Source organism: Pipistrellus kuhlii, unplaced genomic scaffold, assembly GCF_014108245.1.
Source record: "Pipistrellus kuhlii isolate mPipKuh1 unplaced genomic scaffold, mPipKuh1.p scaffold_m20_p_9, whole genome shotgun sequence".
In the NCBI taxonomy this organism is placed as follows: Eukaryota; Metazoa; Chordata; class Mammalia; order Chiroptera; family Vespertilionidae; genus Pipistrellus; species Pipistrellus kuhlii.
In genome coordinates, this window is record NW_023425595.1 from 10,557,539 (window position 1) to 10,581,180 (window position 23,642).

Genomic DNA, 23,642 nt, shown 5'->3' on the forward strand with positions numbered 1-23,642 from the left:
ATACTTCTTTAAGAAAAGAGGTGACAAGTCAGAGCCATTGAGCCAAACCAGCTAGGGCTGGACTCTTTATCAAAGGAAATTCAGAGTAAAGAAAAATATATAAAATTAAAAACACTAGATTATAGGCATATTAGAAATTTTATGACAAGTCAAATTCATCAGCAGAGAGGCTTAATATTTTAATGCGGTAAGTTTAAGAGTAGAGAGTAAATAAAAAGTGGCTCCCCATCCTAGCTGATTTGGCTCAGTGGATAAAGCACCATCATGTGGACTGAAGGGTCCTGGATTTTATTCTGGTCAAGGGCACGTGCTTAGGTTGCTACCTAGGTTATGGGCTGGATCCCTGGCCCGGGTCAGGATGTGCGTCTCTCTCACATTGATGGTTTTCTCTCTCGTCTCTCCTCCTCCCTTACACTCCCTTTAAAAATCCATGGAAAAAATATCCTAAGGTGATGATTAACAGAAGAAAAGAAAAAGCGGAAAAAAAAGTTTCCCAAATTATGCCATCTTCAAAGAATTGTCCAGACATTTATTATATCTAGACAGTCAATGAAGCTGGCATCTTCTACACAAGAGGCATCAGTAAAAGACCAGTGTCCCAAAGAGTTCTGGGAAAATGGACACAAAAATGAGTGAACTGAAAAATAATTATATTTGAATAGTGTTGATCAGATTTCAAAGCTCATAGATAAGATATACTGGTATTAATTCATGAAATATGCATGTTTATGTGTGTGTGTGTATAGGTATATTATATTTACATTTTAAATTTTAGGAAAACTTGGAATAAGGCAGGACAAGTATTTGCCCTCTATTTTTTTCACAGGAAGGATAAATTTCAAAGAGGTAACTAAGTCACTTGCCCAAGGAAAGTACAAATTGTGCAGTTCTCAGGAATCAAACTTTTTAAAGGATGTTTATTTGTTTTATTCCCCAAATGCAGACAGTTTGGTCCAATGTAGTAAGTTTGTGAACAACAGGTAGATCGGAGAGAGGCTTGGACATCACAGACTTACAAAGGTTCAAGGGGGATTAAAGGCAGTTGGAGGTAACAGGATGGAGCAGAAACAAGGAATCCAGAGTTCAGCTCACTAATCTTTTCAACATGACACTACTTTTCTTCTCTCTGCAGATTAAACTTTTGTCAACTGCAACTTACCTTCTTCAGCTACTAGTATGGTGATGAATAACAGTGTGATCGAGTTCATTTTGTTTGGGTTGACACAGGATGCAGGAAAGCAGAAAGCAATATTTGGGGTCTTCCTGATGCTTTACCTTGCGACACTGATGGGGAACTTTCTCATTGTAGTGACTATCAAAACAAGCAGGACCCTTGACAATCCCATGTATTTCTTCCTGTTCTATTTGTCCTTTGCCGATGCCTGCTTCTCTACAACCACAGCCCCCAGATTGATTGTGAACTCCCTTTCTCAGAAGAAGACCATCTCCTACAATGAGTGCATGACTCAGGTCTTTGCAGCCCATTTCTTTGGCTGCATGGAGATCTTTGTGCTCCTCCTCATGGCCTTTGATCGCTACGTCGCCATTTGTAAGCCTTTGCAGTACACCACCATCATGAGCCATCGAGTCTGTGGTGTGCTGGTGATTCTGGCCTGGGTGGGATCCTGTATCCACTCCTCAGCACAGATAGTACTAGCTTTGCAACTGCCTTTCTGTGGCCCAAATGTGATTGACCACTACTTCTGTGACTTGCAGCCCTTGTTGAAACTTGCCTGCATGGACACGTATGTGATAAACTTGCTAGTTGTTTCTAATAGTGGGGCCATTTGCATGGTGAGCTTTATAATCCTGCTTCTCTCCTATGGTGTCATCTTGTACTCTCTGAGAAACCACAGCGCAGAAGGAAGGCAAAAAGCCCTTTCTACATGCACCTCCCACTTTATTGTGGTTGTCATATTTTTTGGCCCATGTATATTCATATACACCCGCCCACCGACCACATTTCCAATAGACAAGATGGTGGCTGTGTTTTATACAATTGGGACACCCTTGCTCAACCCTCTGATCTATACATTGAGGAATGCAGAAGTGAGAAACGCCATGAAAAAATTATGGTGGAGGAAATGATATATGGGGATTTTAATGTATACTGCCCTAACAGCTTAGTTTTGTTTCATGGATATGACAGGCAAAATATTCTTGTTGGGAAACAAACAATTAAGAAATCTGAGAAAATTGCATTAGAATATGATTACTACTTAAAGTTGACAATTATTTTGAACAATCTACGATGATCCTTAGTTGAATTCTATCAACATCTGCCCACACTCAGTAGGTAATTTGGCTTCGTATACAAATTTTTCTTCAGAAAGAAAAGTATTGACTAATGTTATAGTAAGTCTGTGTGTGTATGCACCATTTTTTAAAATATAGGTTTCATTCTTGTCCTAATGAATATCTAGACACTTTCAGAGTCAAGATTTCTGTCTTGACAACCTGAAGATTGGAGAACATGTCTGAGAAAATGGTGCTCTGGAAATCTGTGCCTGAGCCTACTTTCCTGGGGGTATCTACATTGGTGAACCCTCTAACTCCAATGAAAGCTAGAAACATCAGTGAGAATCTAGACTGTCCCTGGGAAATCTCTCAAAGTTAATTTTGTGAGTGGTGAGCAAGAAGGAATGTTATATATATTTGGATGAGATAGGCAATACCAGCCAGTCAGTTGCTCTTTGGGGTCTTCACAAAGAGGGAAAGAGACAGTAGGAGAGTTTGGCAGCAGGAATATGCAGAGGAAGAGTATGGGGGAAAGGGAGGGCAGAGAGCAATGTATGATGAATAGAGAGAAAAGAGGAAAGGAAAGTGGAGATTTTGTCCAGATGGGAGAGAAGGAGCTTTATCTTCCTTACTTCTTGAGTATCATTTTTTAAGTATGTGAATATTTAAAGAAAAAATGAAATCTCAAGATATTCCTCTATCATTGATCTTCCTGGGCTGTTAAGCTTATTTGGGTACCAGGAAAGATAGGAAAGAAGATTTTTTCTTCTTCTATCTAAAAACTAAAAACTAAAAAAAAAAATCAGATTTTTTGGAAGAATCTGGGATCAAAAGTCAGGTCTACTATTTCTTAACTTTGCTCTTTTAGTTTTATATAAGAATGTTTTAAAATGCATATTTTCACCCTAGCCAGTTTGACTCAGTGGACAGAGTATCAGCCTATGACTGAAGGGTCCCAGGTCAATACAGATCAAGAGCACATGCCCTGTTTGCAGACTTGATCCTAATAGGGGGCAGTCGATCAATGAATCTCTCTCATCAGTGATTCTCTCTCATCAGTGATGTTTCTATCTCTCTCTCCCTCTTCCTTCCTCTCTGAAATCAATAAAAAATATGTTTAAAAAGATATAACAGTAATTGAAATTAAAAAATGAAATGTGTGTTTTCATTTTTGAGAACATAATTTATATGTATAATTCACACTCACCATCACCACCTCTACCTCCACCTCCATCTTCTAATCTCATAATCAAGTACTGCCATGCCATTTCAGCACTCAAATTTATAATTATCCTCAAATTGGCATCAGAAAGTATTTTTTTAGTCATATGGGTTAAAGAGAAAGGAACACAATGAACTAACTCATAAGTCTGTAAAGCATTTCCTTCAATTGAAGACAAAATGTTATGTTCACTAAAACTTCCAAATAGGTTTAAACAAGCGGTGGCAGAATAAATAATTTGAGTACCAAATGGGACATTTGTCAGGGCTCTCAATACCATATTCACAAGTGGCAATTTAATACTTCTTCCGAGTGAACAATTTTTCTAATTTTATGTCTTACAGTTCTGTTTTGAAAGCAGTTGAATCTATTTGTATGAATATTATATTTGAGTGCAATTGGTTCTTTAGTAACCAAGACATACTCAAAATAAAGCTTTAATTTTTATCTCTCATCATTCCTTCAAATGTATTATGGTGTAAGGAAATACTTATCTGTGCCTAAATGAAAACTCAGAGAGCTTCAGAAACTTTCTTCTCATTATTAGATAATGCAGAGCCCAGATTGCCTTAGATTTTAGATGTGGGCTCAATTAGAGAAGGAGGGAGGAGCAGTCAGGGGACCTAAAGTTCTTACTGGACCTTGTATCTTAACAGATGGCTTACTGTTTCTGGGCTGCCTGGCAAATGTTGAAAGCTTTTTAATCCCCGTCCTTTTGGAAACTTTTTGTAGTTTTTTTTTTTTAATTCTAGTACCATTGACATAGTTGGAAAACATTGATTATGATTGCTTAGTCCTTAGAAAGCCAGTGTTTATCTTCAAAATACTGGACGTGGAACCTTAGAAAGCCAGTGTTTATCTTCAAAATACTGTACGTGGAATTTCAAGTGGCCCTATTGGGCTGGTTCCTAGAAGACCTCCTATGGTTTCTCTATGGCATTCCTCAGGGAAAGGATCATGAATCTCTGCCCTAGGAATGCTATTCATGTAGTAACACTGCTGATGTAGGCTGATGTCCACCAGACACCCTCACTTGATGCCACCTGTAAGCCAGCCAATCTTTCTTCCTGCCTAGATTTTCAGTCCCTGGGGCTGAGCAATACGGAGGAACATGCTAGGTTCTCAGAATAGCACTCTGAAATCCCCCTCCATCACACACACATACACACACACACACACACACACACACACACACACACGCACACACGCGGGGATCAATATTGTAGTAACTACCTATGATGCTAGGTGGGTACTTGAATTATAGGAGGGAACACATTGTAACTTATATGAATGTCTATCTGCTGTCCTGTGTACCTGAAACTCATACAAAATAATGTTGAATACAAACCATAATTGAAAAATAATCCTAATAAAAGCCTAATATCCTACATGTCCCATCTGGTTATCCATTCAACCAATCAAAGTGTACTGTGCAATGATATGCCAAGTCTGCTCAACCACTTTCTATGATGTGCATTGATCTCCAGGCAGCAGACAGTTGACCAGTCAACCAGTTGCTGAGATGTGCACTGAACACCAGGTGTAGATGCTCTGATCAGCAGGTTAGTTTGCTGTGGGGTCCAACTGATCGAGACAGGCCGGACATGCCCTGGAGCCCTCCTGAAGTTCCTCCCCAGCTGGCCAAACTCCTGTGTCCCTCCCTAGCCCTGACCGTGCACCAGTGGGGCCCCTTGTTCTGGCCTGCACCCTCTCACAATCTGGGACCTCTCAGGGGATGTTGGAAAGCTGGTTTTGGCCTGATCCCACAGGCCAGGGCAAGGACCCCAATGGTGCACTGGGCTTCTAGTATAATAAATAAGAAGTATAAAATTCTTCCAACATATTTTACTATGAAGGGGAAAATTAATGGCAAAAGTAGTTGATCTAATGAGGTGATGCTCAAGTTAAATAATCTCTCTTCTGCAGAGAGGGGAGAATTCTCTCCATAGCAACTTTTCCAAGAGGAGTGTTGCTTTTAGGTCACAGAACAGCTAACTTATAGGGATCAAGATTCTACCACAGCAGGCAGGGAGTCTGAATATGAGGCCACAAATGCGGGAGGGTGGGCAAAGTATGTGATGCAAGTTTGTAAAAATTCTTTTCTGATTGCTTCAAGGTGTCTTTTGAAGTAGAAAGAGATTGGTCGAGAATGAGGAGAGAGAAGGTATTGGGATTTTAAAGATAAAAGGAAAGGTGGAAATAATCCTCTAGCATATGTGGTCCTTTATCACTAACCATCCTAATCATCCTTTATTCACTTTAGAACAGGACACATGGACTGTGGAATTGCAGATGGGATATGACTATAACCTATGCCATCATATCCCTGACAGGCAGAGATGTCAGAAATGACCCTAATGTAGGCATTGGGCTCTTTAGCCTTTTAAATGCTGAAGTTTAGGCTGATATAAATGGAGTGGCCAGATTATTATGATCTCTGAAAGCATAATAATCTGGCCACTCAGAGTATATCCTATATAATAAAAGACTAATATGCAAATTGTCCCCTCGAACAGGAGTTTGACCAGCAGGCAGGCTAGCTAACTGCCCAAGTTCCCTCGCCCTGGCCAGGACCCCACCCATGCACTGGGACTCTAATATATATTAGATATTTAGAGATTATAATAATCTGGCCACTCAGTGTATAAATTTGGCTGAACACCAAGGTCAAAGCTGACCTTCACAGCATATTAAAAGCCTCTGCAAGATACTCAAATTTGAGAAACAACTGTCCACACATTGACAAGGTACCCTTATGTGCCATTTATATAAACAATGGAAACCAGAGGGACCCACAGTTTTGAATGTTAAGTGTGTGCTGTGCTCATGCTCAGAATGAGGAAGGGAGAGGACCGTGATCTTAGGAAGATGCTCTGTGGGAGGGCAGAGTGTTGGCATGCACTCATGGATGGAGAGAAAAGGAAAGAGGCCTCAGCCACAGTTTGTGATGGACAGGGTACTGGAGACAAAGATGCCATTCAAGGTGGCTGATGTAATATCTTCAGAGAATTCTCTCAAAATGTTGAGGAATTGTGTTTGCTAATAGAAGCCATTTTCAGTAGCTCAATGGTAAGATTTATTGCCAAAGTTTCTTGCTAAGAACCACTGGCTGCTAGAAGTTATCACTGGGGAGTGGGTAGACAAAAGTACCTGTTAGTGTGGAAGTGGTTTTGGCACCAAGCATTCTACATAATTAAAGTGGTGCATCAGCCTCGGAGACCAAGAGACCATGTTGGAAGGTGATGCTGACCCCAGTTTCCCATGTACGTCAGTGAATACACTTTTCCCTTCCCTGCTTCCTGAGCCAAAGACAGGGCTGGAGTCCAAAGGCAGCTGTAACTAAGGCTGACCTAAAAAATACATAAAAAAATACAGCACCACTCATCACCTCAATATAGCTCACAACCCCCCAAAATTACACCTTAGAGAAATATTTGGCATATGTGTGTAAAAGTCTATACATCAGCTAATAAGTCATATAGTATTTTTTAATGGAAGACTTTATGTTTTAGAGAATTTTTAAGTTGAGCAGCAAAATTGAGCAGCAGGTACAGAGATTTTCCATATACCCTATGCCCCCCACCCCCCTCCAGCTGAATAGCCTCCCCCTGTCATCAATGTCCCCTACCAGAGTGATACATTAGTTACCCTTAGTGAGCTCACATGGCAACTCCTAATCATCCAAGTTCATACTTTACCTTAGAGGTCTCTCTTGGTGCTATACATTCTATGAGTTTGGTGCTATACATTCTAGTGTATAATGACACACATCCATCATTATATTATAGTGTCATACAGAGTAGTTTCACTGTTCTAAGAATCTTCTGTGCTCACCTATTCATCTCTCCTCCCCCCACAAGTTCATATTGGGTTATTAAATTACAATATAGGGTTAAGGTAAATCTGTCTTTAATTAGGCCATCTTTTTTTAGTTCTTCACTTCTAAGTAATTTCTTACAGGCAAAAGTACCTGCAGACAAGGTCTGCCATTGGAAGATACCAAATCCACTTGGGGCTCAAAATTCTGGAAGTTCATGTATATATAGGGGAGTAACAAATCAATAAGAGAGTAAAGATGATACATCTCATGATCATTTCCCACACAGAAGATCTTATTTTACTTGGCTAGGCTTTTGAGCTCAGGCTAAACTTAAGGGAATGAAGAACTTTATGGTATCATGTAATAGTCTAAGATCCTTTACTTTCATGGCTTTCCTAGCCTCTGAAAATCACCTTTAATTGACATAGGTATGTAGATATAGATGGAAACATTATTATAAATATACTTCTTATTAATAGAGGCATAATCATATACCTCTACTAATATGTGACCTAACTTTCAAGGTCACACATTTTAATACTATTGAATGCATAAAGGAAAGTCTTTCTGCTTTAAAGAAACTCTCTTCCTCTCACAGGACACCAGTCCATTTTAGTGTTCTAAATTTTTTTTCCAAATAGGATACAGATAAATTGGGAATAATTGAACCTATGGCTTCAGGCACCACTCTGCCTTCCCTGGATTATATGTGCAAATAAATGATAGGATCAAGAAGAGTTTTTGTCTCCCAATGCATGGAGGGACAGCTAAGGTCACTCAATGGGAGCAGAGTAGTTACTTAACATTCTACTTCCTCTTTCACCTAAGTCACTGTTGTTTCTTCTTCCTGCCTTCCAAAGGGGATGAACATACTTGACCCTGATTTAGAGTGTTCTAACAGGTAAGTGACAGATGATTTACATCTCTATAGTCAGGGGAGTATTATTACAGAACAATCCAACATGATTTGAAAATATATTTCTATATGTCTTATACTGCTCCTACTTCCTCTGAGACAGAAAAAGAAAAAAAAGTGTTTTAAAAAGTTTATTGTTAATGTAGTAAATAAATAGGATGAAAATAAGTTTTGGTATAAAACAACCTTTTGAATCCAACAAATGTTTTATGAGCACTCGGTCTGTGAAAAGCCATTATTGTGTGGGGGGAGAAAAGTGAATTCCATGCCTTAAGGTTTATTAAAGTTTCTTGTGATGGCAGAGTGCAAAAAAGTTTACAATGCTTTTCATATTCAGTAGCTGAGCAAGATACATCCTCATTATGGGTATTACAAGTTAGAGGAGAATATTTCTAGTTAGAAGTTAGAGAAACTGTTAACAGAGGTAGGAGCCTAAGAATGCTACCTCTTCCATCTCCTTTAAATGGAAGATTGTAAATCACAGCCTGGAATTATTATGCTTCATATGCTGCTAATACAGTATTATAAGAACATATTTGCAGTTGATCTGCATTTGGGATTTAGTTTGAAAAGCTGAACAACTGCTTCTCATGGAAAGTTTAGAGAAGCCAGGACAATATGAAGGTTAAAAACTATAATGAAGGTGAAAAGTAATGTGTCAAAAACTGTCATTCTTTAATCTGTAATTTTGAGGGATAAAGAATTTTGGTACAATCTATTAATTTTCCCACACAGAATGCTAAATTTTTCATAGAAATAAAATGAGTATGGGATTCTCCCTAAGATAGAATTTCAGTAGAACTGACTCAGGGAGGGTTGAATAGTTTGACAGAGAGTCTTTAAGCAAAATACTGATTCTCACTGTGGCCTCTGCAATAAAAACTTATTATGAGGATGAAAAGATCCACTTACCACTCTGTGTTCTACCCTCATCTATTCTCCACCCTTTCCCCCTTACTTCCTTTAAGTTCTTCCTCATTATCTTCAACCCAACATGTTGTCTTTTTATCATAGTTTCAACATACTTAGTTATTTTAAGGTTGGCTAAACTAGCTTGGAAAGTTCAGGTAAGTTATTAGATGTGCTATTTTGCTAGTGCAGTGTTGCTTCCAGATCATTGTTACTTATTTTTGTTATAAGTTCCTTTCGGAACCCAATGATGAAAGGTGTTAATGCACCTCTGGAAATAGTGAATGTGGTCATCAACACAGACAAGCACTAAAAGGAACAGCAGTGTCAGGAAGATAGGAACAGTGACAAAGCTCTCCTTGCATTCTTTCAAGGTCAAGGATTCATGCAAACAATGTCAAATGCTTAAGGTAGGTAATCCTTTCTAGGCGTCCAAATCCCCAAGTCTTACTTGGCTGTGTCAGCTATTCTGCTCCAGGGTATGGAGCTGACTTACTACTGTGTCTCCCTGAAAATAAGACATCTCCGTAAATAAGACCTACTTACAGGTTTCCTTCTGAGTGAAATATAAGGCATCCCCCGAAAATAAGCCCCCCACCCCCCAGGCTAAACATGAGAGATTTGGTCCACTGATTCTGAAAGAAATGGAGTCACAAGAAATTCACCAGGAAATTCAGGAATTGGATTGTTATGATGATGTTCCAGAAGATGATGACATGATTGTCATTGAATAAATGAGTAAATTCTTGATACTGTAGGATTCACAGTTTGTCTGGTTTGTGTTGACACCTACCATACTACCGTACTGTATACAGGTAATAAATTTCCTTTATTTTCATTTAACAATAAATGTGTACCCTATTCTTCTTCATGGAAAAATAAGACATCCCCTGAAAATAAGACCTAGCGCATCTTTGGGAGCAAAAATTAATATAAGACACTGTCTTATTTTCGGGGAAACAGGGTAACATATTTAAAGTTGATCTCAGGTTTTTTAAAAAAATTATTTATAAGTTGGGAGCATGTTTATCTGTCTACTATACATAATAGAAGGATGCCACATTAGATTAATGATATGGATGTGTTTTGTAATTATAATAGTACTAAAACAATCAGATATGATATTGTAAGGGGTAATAGAGAAAGTTCAATGTAAAAACACTCTAAGCACCTACATGGCACAAGACATTAGGTTTGGCATGATAGAGATTATAATGCCAAGAATGTGTAATTTCTAAAGATTCTTATCCCAAAGAGGAAGCTAAAGGAATTACACATATAACTGAATTTCAGCTCAGTATGTAATAATATAAGAAAAGCTTCAAAGTGAACTTTTAGAGAACTGGAAAGAGAATTTTTTTTTTGTCACAAAATGATCACATAAGGCTGCTGCTGGAGAGTTGTATTTGAAGGACACTGTATGAAGGTACAAAATTCACAAGCTTATTTGAGACTCATTATTTGAGACTAATAAGGACCCTATAAAGTAGTCATTACCAACTCAGGCTCAAAGAGTTGAGATGACATAATAAGAAACCACAGCTACAATGTCCATGATGAGGAATATTTATTTTTCTTGAGATATTTCATAAAATCACATATTATGTCATGAATTTATTCCTTTATCATTTTTATTTTTGCAGATAAAATATTTCACACTCACCCTTGTCCTCTTTCATGAAATCATGCATCTGAATAATAATGTGACTGAGTTCATTCTGCTTGGGTTGACCCAGGATCCTGTTAGGAAGAAAATAGTGTTTGCCACTTTCTTGCTTTTCTATATGGGGACATTGCTGGGGAACTTTCTGATTATTACTGCTATCAAGACCAGCCGGACACTTGGGAGTCCAATGTACTTCTTCCTTTTCCACTTGTCCTTATCTGATACCTGCTTCTCTACCTCCATAGCCCCTAGAATGATTGTGGATGCCCTTTTGACGAATACTACTATCTCATTCAATGAGTGTATAGTCCAAGTCTTTTCATCCCATTTCTTTGGCTGCCTGGAGATCTTCATTCTGATCCTCATGGCCCTTGACCGCTATGTGGCTATCTGTAAACCCCTACACTACATGACCATCATGAGTCCACGAGTCTGTGGCGTGTTGGTGGCTGTGGCCTGGGTGGGGTCCTGTGTGCATTCTTTAGCTCAGGTTTTTCTGGCCTTGAGTTTACCTTTTTGTGGTCCCAATGTAATTGATCACTATTTTTGTGATTTGCAGCCCTTGTTGCAACTTGCTTGTACAGACACCTATGTGATCAATCTTCTCTTGGTGTCCAACAGTGGGGCCATTTGTACAGTGAGTTTTGTCATGCTGATGTTCTCCTATGTGATCATCTTGCATTCTCTGAGAAACCACAGTGCTGAAGGCAGGAGAAAAGCCCTCTCCACCTGTGTCTCCCACATCATCGTGGTCATCTTGTTCTTTGGTCCTTGCATTTTTATATACACCCGCCCTGTAACCACCTACCCCATGGATAAGATGATAGCTGTGTTTTATACACTTGGAACACCTTTGCTTAACCCTTTGATATATACTCTGAGGAATGTGGAAGTGAAAAATGCCATGAGGAAGTTCTGGAGCAAGAAGCTCGTCTTCGATGACAAATGATGAATGTAACTTGCAAATTTTTCTTCATAGTTTGGACTGATCTAGATGAAATGTGTAGAGAATATTATCTCCTTGTTGTGGACTTCATATAATGCTGACTTGGGGGATTAGAATTAGTTTCTTCAGGAAGAAAGGCAATGTGCACACATATACCAGGTGGTGTCAAGTTAGTTATATTTATTTATATACTAGAGGCCCAGTGCACAAAATTTGTGCCTGGGGGATCCCTTCAGCTTCGCCTGCATCCTCTCCAATCTGGGACCCCTCAGGGGATGTCCAACTGCTGGTTTAGGCCCAATCCCAGCAGTTGGACATTCCTCTCACAATCCGGGACTGCTGGTTCCTAACTGCTCACCTGCCTGCCTGCCTGATCACCCCTAACCACCTCTGCTTGCTGGCCTGATTGCCCTCAACTGCCCCCCTCTGCTGGCCTTGTCTCCCCTAACTGCCTCCCTGCCTGCCTGGTCACCCCCAACTGTCCCTCCACCAGCCTGGTCTCCCCAAACTATTCCCCACTGCTGTCCTGGTTGCTCCATGCAGCCTGCTGTTCAGTCCTTTGGCCATCTCTCACTAACCCCTCTGCCAGCCTTGTCGCCCCAGGCAGCCTGCTGGTCATTACTGCTTTTGTGATGGCATCCTGGACAATTTGCATATTCCTATATTATTAGTATAGATTTTTATTTATTGATTTACAGAAAGATGAAAAGAGATACAGAAAACAGATTTGTTGTTCCATTTATTTATGCATTCATTGGTTGATTGTTTTAAAAAATACATATTTTTATTCATTTGAGAGGGAGAAAAAGATAGAAACATCAATGATGAGAGCCATTCAAGGTGGCTGATGTAATGTCTTTAGAGAATTCTCTCACTATGTTGGGGAATTGTGTCTGCTAGTAGGAGTCATTTTCAGTAGCTCAATGGTAAGATTTATTGCCAAAGCTTCTGACCAAGAACCACTGGCTGCTAGAAGTTATCATTAGGGAATGGATAGACAAAAGTACCTGTTAGTGTGGAAGTGGTTTTGGCACCAAGCATTCTACATAATTAAAGTGTTGCATCAGCCTCGGAGACCAAGAGACCATGTTGGAAGGTGGTGCTGACCACAGTTTCCCATGTACGTCAGGGAATACACTTTTCCCTTCCCTGCTTCCTCAGCCAAAGGCAGGGCTGGAGTCCAAGGAATCTGTAACTAAGGCTGACCTAAAGAATACATCATTGTCCTCACCTAAATATAACTTATGATGCCCCAAAAGTACACCTTAGAGAAATATTTGGCATATGTGTGTAAAAATCTATACATCAGCTAATAAATAATATTGTATTTTGTAATGGAAGACTTTATGTTTTAGAGAATTTTTAATTTGATCAGCAAACTTGAGCAGGAGGTACAGAGATTTTTCCATATACCCTATGGTGCCCCTCCCCCCCACCGCCAGCTGAATAGCCTTCCCCCATCATCAGTGTCCCCTACCAGAGTGATACATTAGTTACCCTTAGTGAGCCCACATGGCACCTCATAATCATCCAAGTTCATACTTTACCTTAGAGGTCTCTCTTGGTGCTATACATTCTATGGGTTTGGACAAATACTAGTATATAATGACACACATCCATCATTATAGTGTCATACAGAGTAGTTTCACTACTCTAAGAATCTTCTGTGTTCACCTACTTATCTCCCCTCCCCCCACATGTTCATATTGTGTTATTAAATTACAATATAGAGTTAAATCTGTCTTTAATTAGGCCATCTTTTTTTAGTTCTTCACTTCTAAGTAATTTCTTATAGGTAAAAGTACCTGTAGACAAGGTCTGCCATTGGGAGATATCAGATCCACTTGGGGCTCAAGATTCTAGAAGTTCATCTCTATATATAGTGGGGTAACAAATCAATAAAGAGTAAAGATTATATAGCTCATGATAATTTCTCACACAGAAGATCTTATTTTACTTGACTAGGCTTTTGAGCTCAGGCTAAACTTTGGGGATCGAAGAACTTTATGATACCATGTAATACTCTAAGAATCATTATTTTCATGGCTTTCCTAACCTCTGAAAATCTCCTTTAATTAACGTAGGTATGTAGTTATAGATGGAAACATTATTATTAAATATATATACTTCTTATTAATAGAGGCATAATCATATACCTCAAACTTAACTTTCTAGGTCACATATTTTAATACTATCGAATGCATAAGGGAAAGTCTTTCTGCTTTAAGGAAACTCTCTTCCTCTCACAGGACACCAGTCTATTTTAGTGTTCTAAATCTTTAATTCAAATAGGATACAGATAAATTGGTTAAAAATTGAACCTCTGACTTCAGGCACCACACTGCCTTCTGTGGATTATATGTGCAAATGGTAAGATTAACAAGAGTTTTTGTCTCCCAATGCATGGAGGGACACAGCTAAGGTCACTCAACTGGAGCAGAGTAGTTACTTAACATTCTACTTCCTCTTTCACCTAAGTCACTGTTGTTTCTTCTTCCTGCTTTCCAAAGGGGATGAACATACTTGACCCTGATTTAGAGTGTTCTAACAGGTAAGTGACAGATGATTGACATCTCTATAGTCAAGGGAGTATTATTACAGAACAATCCAACATGATTTGAAAATATATTTCTATATGTCTTATACTGCTCCTACTTCTTCTGAGACAGGAAAAGAAAAAATGTTTTAAAAAGTTTATTGTTAATGTAGTAAAAAAATAGGATGAAAATAAATTTTAGTATAAAACAACCTTTGAATCCAACAAATGTTTTATGAGCACTCGGTCTGTGAAAAGCCATTATTGTGTGGGGAGAGAAAAGTGAATTCCATGCCTTAAAGTTTATTAAAGTTTCTTGTGATGGCAGAGTGCAGAAAAGTTTACAATGCTTTTCATATTCAGTAGCTGAGCAAGATACATCCTCATTATGGGTATTACAAATTATAGGAGAATATGTTAGAAGTTAGAGAAACTGTTAATAGAGGTATCGGTCCTAACATAGGTGATAGAGAATGCTACCTCTTCCATCTCCTTTAAATGGAAGATTGTAAAGCACAGTCTGGAATGATTATGCTTCATATGCTGCTAATACAGTATCATAAGAACATATTTGCAGATGATGTGCATTTGGGATTTAGTTTGAAAAGCTGAACAACTGCTTCTCATGGAAAGTTTAGAGAAACCAGGACAATGGGAAGGTTAAAAACTATAATGAAGGTTAAAAGTAATGTGTCATAAGCATGGGAGAGAGACTTAGTCATTCTTTAATCTGTAATTTTGAGGGATAAAGAATTTTGGTACAATGTATTAGTTTTCCCACAGAGAATGTTAAATTTTGATAGAAATAAAATGAGTATAGGGGTTATCCCTAAGATAGAAGTTCAGTGGAAGTGAGTCAGGGAGGGTTGGGTAGTTTAAGAGAGAGTCTTTAAGGAAAATACTGATCCTCACTGTGGCCTCTGCAATAAATACGGACTTGTAGGATGAAAAGACTTCACACTTTGTGTTCCACCCTCATCTATTGTCCACCTTTCCCCATTTATTCCCTGTAAGCTCTTCCTCATTATCTGCAACCTAACACATTTTTTATTTTATGTATTTTTCATTTTTTATTTTTTATAGTTTCAACATACTTAGTTGTTCTAAAGTTGGCTAAACTTGCTTGGAAAATTCAGGTAAGTTATTAGAAGATGTGCTATTTTGCTAGTGCAGTGTTGCCTCCAGATAATTTTTACCAATTTTTGTTACAAGTTCCTTTCAGAACCCAATGATGAAAGGTGTTAATGCATCTTTGGAAATAGTGAATGTGAAAATCAACACAGACAAGCACTAAAACGAACATCAATGTCGGGAAGATAGCAACAGTGTCAAAGCTCTCCTTTTCATTCTTTCAAGTCCAAGGATTCTTGTAAACAACGTCAAATGCTTAAGGTAATCTTTTTTAGGTGTCCAAATCCCCAAGTCTTACTTGGCTGTGTGAGCTATTCTGCTCCAAGGTATGGAGCTGACTTACTAACTTATTTAAAGTTAATCTCAGGTTTTTTAAAAAAATTATTTATAAGTTGGGAGCATGTTTATCTGTCTACTTCACATAATAGGTAGAAGGAGGCCAACATTAGATTATTGACATGAATGTGTTTTTTAATTATAATAGTACTAAAACAATCACACTCTAAGCACCTACATGGCACAAGACACTGGGTTTGGCATGATGGAGAATATAATCCTGAGAATATGTAGTTTCCAAAGATTTTTATTCCAGAGAGGAAGCTAAAGGAATTATACACATAACTGAGTTTCAACACAGTATGTAATAATATAAGAAAGGCTGCAAAGCGAACTTTTAGAGAACTAGAAAGAGAACTTTCTTTTTCACAAAATGATCACCAAAGACTGCCGCTGGAGAATTGTATTTGAAGGGTACTGTATGAAGGTACAAAATTCACAAGTTTATATGATACTCACATGGACCCTATAAAGTAGTCATTACCAATTCAGGCTAGAAGAGTTGAGATGACATAATAATAATAAAAAAAAACGGCTACAATGTCCATGATGAGGAATATTTATTTTTCTTGAGATATTTCATAAAATCACATATTATGTCATGAATTTATTCCTTTATCATTTTTATTTTTGCAGATAAAATATTTCACACCCACCCTTGTCCTCTTTCATGAAGTCATGCATCTGAATAATAATGTGACTGAGTTCATTCTGCTTGGGTTGACCCAGGATCCTGTAAGGAAGAAAATAGTGTTTGCCACTTTCTTGCTTTTCTATTTGAGAACGTTGCTGGGGAACTTTCTGATTATTACTGCTATCAAGACCAGCCGGACACTTGGGAGTCCAATGTACTTCTTCCTTTTCCACTTGTCCTTATCTGATACCTGCCTCTCTACTTCCATAGCCCCTAGAATGATTGTGGATGCCCTTTTGACAAATACTACTATCTCCTTCAATGAGTGCATAGTCCAAGTCTTTTCATCCCATTTCTTTGGCTGCCTGGAGATCTTCATTCTGATCCTCATGGCCCTTGACCGCTATGTGGCTATCTGTAAACCCTTACACTACATGACCATCATGAGTCCACGGGTCTGTGGCATGTTGGTGGCTGTGGCCTGGGTGGGGTCCTGTGTGCATTCTTTAGCTCAGGTTTTTCTGGTCTTGAGTTTACCTTTTTGTGGTCCCAATGTAATTGATCACTATTTTTGTGATTTGCAGCCCTTGTTGCAACTTGCTTGTACAGACACCTATGTGATCAATCTTCTCTTGGTGTCCAACAGTGGGGCCATTTGTACAGTGAGTTTTGTCATGTTGATGTTCTCCTATGTGATCATCTTGCATTCTCTGAGAAACCACAGTGCCGAAGGCAGGAGAAAAGCCCTCTCCACCTGTGTCTCCCACATCATCGTGGTCATCTTGTCCTTTGGTCCTTGCATTTTTATATACACCCGCCCTGCAACTACGTACCCCATGGATAAGATGATAGCTGTGTTTTATACACTTGGAACACCTTTGCTCAACCCTTTGATATATACTCTGAGGAATGCGGAGGTGAAAAATGCCATGAGGAAGTTCTGGAGCAAGAAACTCGTCTTCGATGACAAATGATGAATGTAACTTGCAAATTTTTCTTCATAGTTTGGACTGATCTAGATGAAATGTGTAGAGAATATTATCTCCTTGTTGTGGACTTCATATAATGCTGACTTGGGGGATTAGAATTAGTTTCTTCAGGAAGAAAGGCAATGTGCACACATATACCAGGTGGTGTCATGTCAGTTATATTTATTTATATAGTAGAGGCCCAGTGCACAAAATTTGTGCATGGGGGATCCCTTCAGCTTCGCCTGCATCCTCTCCGATCTGGGACCCCTCAGGGGATGTCCAACTGCTGATTTAGGCCCAATCGCAGCAGTTGGACATTCCTCTCATAATTTGGGACTGCTGGTTCCTAACTGCTCACCTGCCTGCCTGCCTGATCACCCCTAACCACCTCTGCTTGCTGGCCTGATTGCCCCCAACTGCCCCCCTCTGCTGGCCTTGTCCCCCCTAACTGCCTCCCTGCCTGCCTGGTCACCCCCAACTGTCCCTCCACCAGCCTGGTCTCCCCAAACTATTCCCCACTGCTGTCCTGGTTGCTCCATGCAGCCTGCTATTCAGTCCTTTGGCCATCTCTCACTAACCCCTCTGCCGGCCTTGTCGCCCCAGGCAGCCTGCTGGTCATTACTGCTTTTGTGATGGCATCCTGGACAATTTGCATATTTCTATATTATTAGTATAGATTTTTATTTATTGATTTACAGAAAGATGAAAAGAGATACAGAAAACAGATTTGTTGTTCCATTTATTTATGCATTCATTGGTTGATTGTTTTAAAAAATACATATTTTTATTCATTTGAGAGGGAGAAAAAGATAGAAACATCAATGATGAGAGCCATTCAAGGTGGCTGATGTAATGTCTTTAGAGAATTCTCTCACTATGTTGGGGAATTGTGTCTGCTAGTAGGAGTCATTTTCAGTAGCTCAATGGTAAGATTTATTGCCAAAGCTTCTGACCAAGAACCACTGGCTGCTAGAAGTTATCATTAGGGAATGGATAGACAAAAGTACCTGTTAGTGTGGAAGTGGTTTTGGCACCAAGCATTCTACATAATTAAAGTGTTGCATCAGCCTCGGAGACCAAGAGACCATGTTGGAAGGTGGTGCTGACCACAGTTTCCCATGTACGTCAGGGAATACACTTTTCCCTTCCCTGCTTCCTCAGCCAAAGGCAGGGCTGGAGTCCAAGGAATCTGCAACTAAGGCTGACCTAAAGAATACATCATTGTCCTCACCTAAATATAGCTTATGATGCCCCAAAAATTACACCTTAGAGAAATATTTGGCATATGTGTGTAAAAATCTATACATCAGCTAATAAATTATATTGTATTTTGTAATGGAAGACTTTATGTTTTAGAGCATTTTTAATTTGATCAGCAAACTTGAGCAGGAGGTACAGAGATTTTTCCATATACCCTATGGTGCCCCCCACACCCCCACGCCAGCTGAATAGCCTTCCCCCATCATCAATGTCCCCTACCAGAGTGATACATTAGTTACCCTTAGTGAGCCCACATGGCACCTCATAATCATCCAAGTTCATACTTTACCTTAGAGGTCTCTCTTGGTGCTATACATTCTATGGGTTTGGACAAATACTAGTATATAATGACACACATCTATCATTATAGTGTCATACAGAGTAGTTTCACTGCTCTAAGAATCTTCTGTGCTCACCTACTCATCTCCCCTTCCCCCACATGTTCCTATTGTGTTATTAAATTGGGTTATTAAATATAGAGTTAAATCTGTCTTTAATTAGGCCATCTTTTTTTTGTTCTTCACTTCTAAGTAATTTCTTATAGGTAAAAGTACCTGTAGACAAGGTCTGCCATTGGGAGATATCAGATCCACTTGGGGCTCAAGATTCTAGAAGTTCATCTCTATATATAGTGGGGTAACAAATCAATAAAGAGTAAAGATGATACAGCTCATGATCATTTCTCACACAGAAGATCTTATTTTACTTGACTAGGCTTTTGAGCTCAGGCTAAACTTTGGAGATCGAAGAACTTTATGATACCATGTAATACTCTAAGAATCATTATTTTCATGGCTTTCCTAACCTCTGAAAATCTCCTTTAATTAACGTAGGTATGTAGATATAGATGGAAACATTATTATTAAATATATATACTTCTTATTAATAGAGGCATAATCATATACCTCAAACTTAACTTTCTAGGTCACATATTTTAATACTATCGAATGCATAAGGGAAAGTCTTTCTGCTTTAAAGAAACTCTCTTCCTCTCACAGGACACCAGTCTATTTTAGTGTTCTAAATCTTTAATTCAAATAGGATACAGATAAATTGGTTAAAAATTGAACCTCTGACTTCAGGCACCACACTGCCTTCTGTGGATTATATGTGCAAATGGTAAGATTAACAAGAGTTTTTGTCTCCCAATGCATGGAGGGACACAGCTAAGGTCACTCAACTGGAGCAGAGTAGTTACTTAACATTCTACTTCCTCTTTCACCTAAGTCACTGTTGTTTCTTCTTCCTGCTTTCCAAAGGGGATGAACATACTTGACCCTGATTTAGAGTGTTCTAACAGGTAAGTGACAGATGATTGACATCTCTATAGTCAAGGGAGTATTATTACAGAACAATCCAACATGATTTGAAAATATATTTCTATATGTCTTATACTGCTCCTACTTCTTCTGAGACAGGAAAAGAAAAAATGTTTTAAAAAGTTTATTGTTAATGTAGTAAATGAATAGGATGAAAATAAATTTTAGTATAAAACAACCTTTGAATCCAACAAATGTTTTATGAGCACTCGGTCTGTGAAAAGCCATTATTGTGTGGGGGGAGAAAAGTGAATTCCATGCCTTAAGGTTTATTAAAGTTTTTTCTGATGGCAGAGTGCAAAAAAGTTTAAAATGCTTTTCATATTCAGTAGCTGAGAAAGATACATCTTCATTATGGGTATTACAAATTATAGGAGAATATGTTAGAAGTTAGAGAAACTGTTAATAGAGGTATCGGTCCTAACATAGGTGATAGAGAATGCTACCTCTTCCATCTCCTTTAAATGGAAGAATGTAAAGCACAGTCTGGAATGATTATGCTTCATATGCTGCTAATACAGTATCATAAGAACATATTTGCAGATGATGTGCATTTGGGATTTAGTTTGAAAAGCTGAACAACTGCTTCTCATGGAAAGTTTAGAGAAACCAGGACACTGTGAAGGTTAAAAACTATAATGAAGGTTAAAAGTAATGTGTCATAAACATGGGAGAGAGACTTAGTCATTCTTTAATCTGTAATTTTGAGGGATAAAGAATTTTGGTACAATGTATTAGTTTTCCCACAGAGAATGTTAAATTTTGATAGAAATAAAATGAGTATAGGGGTTATCCCTAAGATAGAAGTTCAGTAGAACTGAGTCAGGGAGGGTTGGGTAGTTTAAGAGAGAGTCTTTAAGGAAAATACTGATCCTCACTGTGGCTTCTGCAATAAATACGGACTTTTAGGATGAAAAGACTTCACACTTTGTGTTCCACCCTCATCTATTGTCCACCTTTCCCCATTTATTCCCTGTAAGCTCTTCCTCATTATCTGCAACCTAACACATTTTTTATTTTATTTATTTTTCATTTTTTATTTTTTATAGTTTCAACATACTTAGTTATTCTAAAGTTGGCTAAACTTGCTTGGAAAATTCAGGTAAGTTATTAGAAGATGTGCTATTTTGCTAGTGCAATGTTGCCTCCAGATAATTTTTACCAATTTTTGTTACAAGTTCTTTTCAGAACCCAATGATGAAAGGTGTTAATGCATCTTTGGAAATAGTGAATGTGAAAATCAACACAGACAAGCACTAAAACGAACATCAATGTCGGGAAGATAGCAACAGTGTCATAGCTCTTCTTTTCATTCTTTCAAGTCCAAGGATTCTTGTAAACAATGTCAAATGCTTAAGGTAATCCTTTTTAGGTATCCAAATCCCCAAGTCTTACTTGGCTGTGTGAGCTATTCTGCTCCAAGGTATGGAGCTGACTTACTAACTTATTTAAAGTTAATCTCAGGTTTTTTAAAAAAATTGTTTATAAGTTGGGAGCATGTTTATCTGTCTACTTCACATAATAGGTAGAAGGAGGCCAACATTAGATTATTGATATGAATGTGTTTTGTAATTATAATAGTACTAAAACAATCACACTCTAAGCACCTACATGGCACAAGACACTGGGTTTGCATGATGGAGAATATAATCCTGAGAATATGTAGTTTCCAAAGATTTTCATTCCAGAGAGGAAGCTGAAGGAATTATACACATAACTGAGTTTCAACGCAGTATGTAATAATATAAGAAAGGCTGCAAAGCGAACTTTTAGAGAACTAGAAAGAGAACTTTCTTTTTCACAAAATGATCACCAAAGACTGCCGCTGGAGAATTGTATTTGAAGGGTACTGTATGAAGGTACAAAATTCACAAGTTTATATGATACTCACATGGACCCTATAAAGTAGTCATTACCAATTCAGACTCAAAGAGTTGAGATGACATAATAAGAAACCACAGCTACAATGTCCATGATGAGGAATATTTATTTTTCTTGAGATATTTCATAAAATCACATATTATGTCATGAATTTATTCCTTTATCATTTTTATTTTTGCAGATAAAATATTTCACACCCACCCTTGTCCTCTTTCATGAAATCATGCATCTGAATAATAATGTGACTGAGTTCATTCTGCTTGGGTTGACCCAGGATCCTGTTAGGAAGAAAATAGTGTTTGCGACTTTCTTGCTTTTCTATTTGGGGACATTGCTGGGGAACTTTCTGATTATTACTGCTATCAAGACCAGCCGGACACTTGAGAGTCCAATGTACTTCTTCCTTTTCCACTTGTCCTTATCTGATACCTGCTTCTCTACCTCCATAGCTCCTAGAATGATTGTGGATGCCCTTTTGACAAATACTACTATCTCCTTCAATGAGTGCATAGTCCAAGTCTTTTCATTCCATTTCTTTGGCTGCCTGGAGATCTTCATCCTGATCCTCATGGCCCTTGACCGCTATGTGGCTATCTGTAAACCCCTACACTACATGACCATCATGAGTCCGCGGGTCTGTGGCGTGTTGGTGGCTGTGGCCTGGGTGGGGTCCTGTGTGCATTCTTTAGCTCAGGTTTTTCTGGCCTTGAGTTTACCTTTCTGTGGTCCCAATATAATTGATCACTATTTATGTGACTTGCAGCCCTTGTTGCAACTTGCTTGTACAGACACCTATGTGATCAATCTTCTCTTGGTGTCCAACAGTGGGGCCATTTGTACAGTGAGTTTTGTCATGCTGATGTTCTCCTATGTGATCATCTTGCATTCTCTGAGAAACCACAGTGCCGAAGGCAGGAGAAAAGCCCTCTCCACCTGTGTCTCCCACATCATCGTGGTCATCTTGTTCTTTGGTCCTTGCATTTTTATATACACCCGCCCTGCAACCACGTACCCCATGGATAAGATGATAGCTGTGTTTTATACACTTGGAACACCTTTGCTCAACCCTTTGATATATACTCTGAGGAATGCGGAGGTGAAAAATGCCATGAGGAAGTTCTGGAGCAAGAAGCTCATCTCTGATGACAAATAATGAATGTAACTTGCAAATTTTTCTTCATAGTTTGGACTGATCTAGAAGAAATGCATAGAGAATATTATCTTCTTGTTGTGGACTTAATATAATGCTAACTTGGGGCATTAGAATTAGTTTCTTCAGGAAGAAAGGCATTGTGCACACATATACCAGGTGGTGTCAAGTCAGTTATATTTATTTGTATACTAGAGGCCCAGTGAACATAATTCGTGCATGGGAGGGGGTCCTCTCAGCCCAGCCTACATCCTCTCCAATCTGGGACCCCTCAGGGGATGTCCAACTGCTGGTTTAGGCCCAATCCCAGCAGTTGGACATTCCTCTCATAATTTGGGACTGCTGGTTCCTTATTGCTCACCTGCCTGCCTGCCTGATCACTCCTATCCACCTCTGCCTGGTGGCCTGGTTGCCCCCAACTACCCCCCTCTGCTGGTTTGGTTCCCCCTAACTCCCTCCTTGTCTGCCTGGTCACCCCCAACTGTCCCTCTACTAGCCTCGTCTCCCCAGACTATTCCCCCCTGCTGTCCTGGTTGCTCCATGCAGCCTGCTGTTCAGTCATTGGTCATCTCTCACTAACCCCCTTGCTGACCTTATTGCCCCAGGCAACCTGTTGATCATTACTGTTATTGTGATGGCATCCTGGACAATTTGCATATTCCTATATTATTAATATAGATTTTTATTTTTATTTATTGATTTAGAGA

At 38.8% G+C, this 23,642-nt stretch overlaps 4 protein-coding genes across 5 annotated transcripts; all 4 read left to right on the forward strand.

Annotated features, from left to right (window-relative positions):
• The first annotated feature begins 1,176 nt into the window (after window positions 1-1,176).
• LOC118712641 (olfactory receptor 4C11-like) lies at window positions 1,177-5,671 on the forward strand. Of its 2 annotated transcripts, XM_036426569.1 has the most exons (3): window positions 1,177-2,084; window positions 4,270-4,292; window positions 5,649-5,671. In XM_036426569.1, exons 1-3 carry the CDS (start codon window positions 1,177-1,179, stop codon window positions 5,669-5,671), a joined length of 954 nt encoding a protein of 317 aa, XP_036282462.1. The 2 variants fall into 2 exon arrangements, with proteins under 2 accessions (XP_036282462.1, XP_036282463.1); XM_036426570.1 differs by lacking the exons at window positions 4,270-4,292; window positions 5,649-5,671 and having other exon boundaries at window positions 1,177-2,088.
• Window positions 5,672-10,745: 5,074 nt separating this feature from the next.
• LOC118712637 (olfactory receptor 4C16-like) lies at window positions 10,746-11,720 on the forward strand. Its single transcript, XM_036426565.2, has one exon. The coding sequence runs from the start codon at window positions 10,791-10,793 to the stop codon at window positions 11,718-11,720; it is 930 nt and encodes a 309-aa protein (XP_036282458.1). The 5' UTR covers window positions 10,746-10,790.
• Window positions 11,721-16,398: 4,678 nt separating this feature from the next.
• Window positions 16,399-17,328, forward strand: LOC118712639 (olfactory receptor 4C16-like). Its single transcript, XM_036426567.1, has one exon. It carries the CDS (start codon window positions 16,399-16,401, stop codon window positions 17,326-17,328), a length of 930 nt encoding a protein of 309 aa, XP_036282460.1.
• Window positions 17,329-22,008: 4,680 nt separating this feature from the next.
• LOC118712638 (olfactory receptor 4C16-like) lies at window positions 22,009-22,938 on the forward strand. The gene has a single exon (XM_036426566.1). It carries the CDS (start codon window positions 22,009-22,011, stop codon window positions 22,936-22,938), a length of 930 nt encoding a protein of 309 aa, XP_036282459.1.
• Window positions 22,939-23,642: the final 704 nt, after the last annotated feature.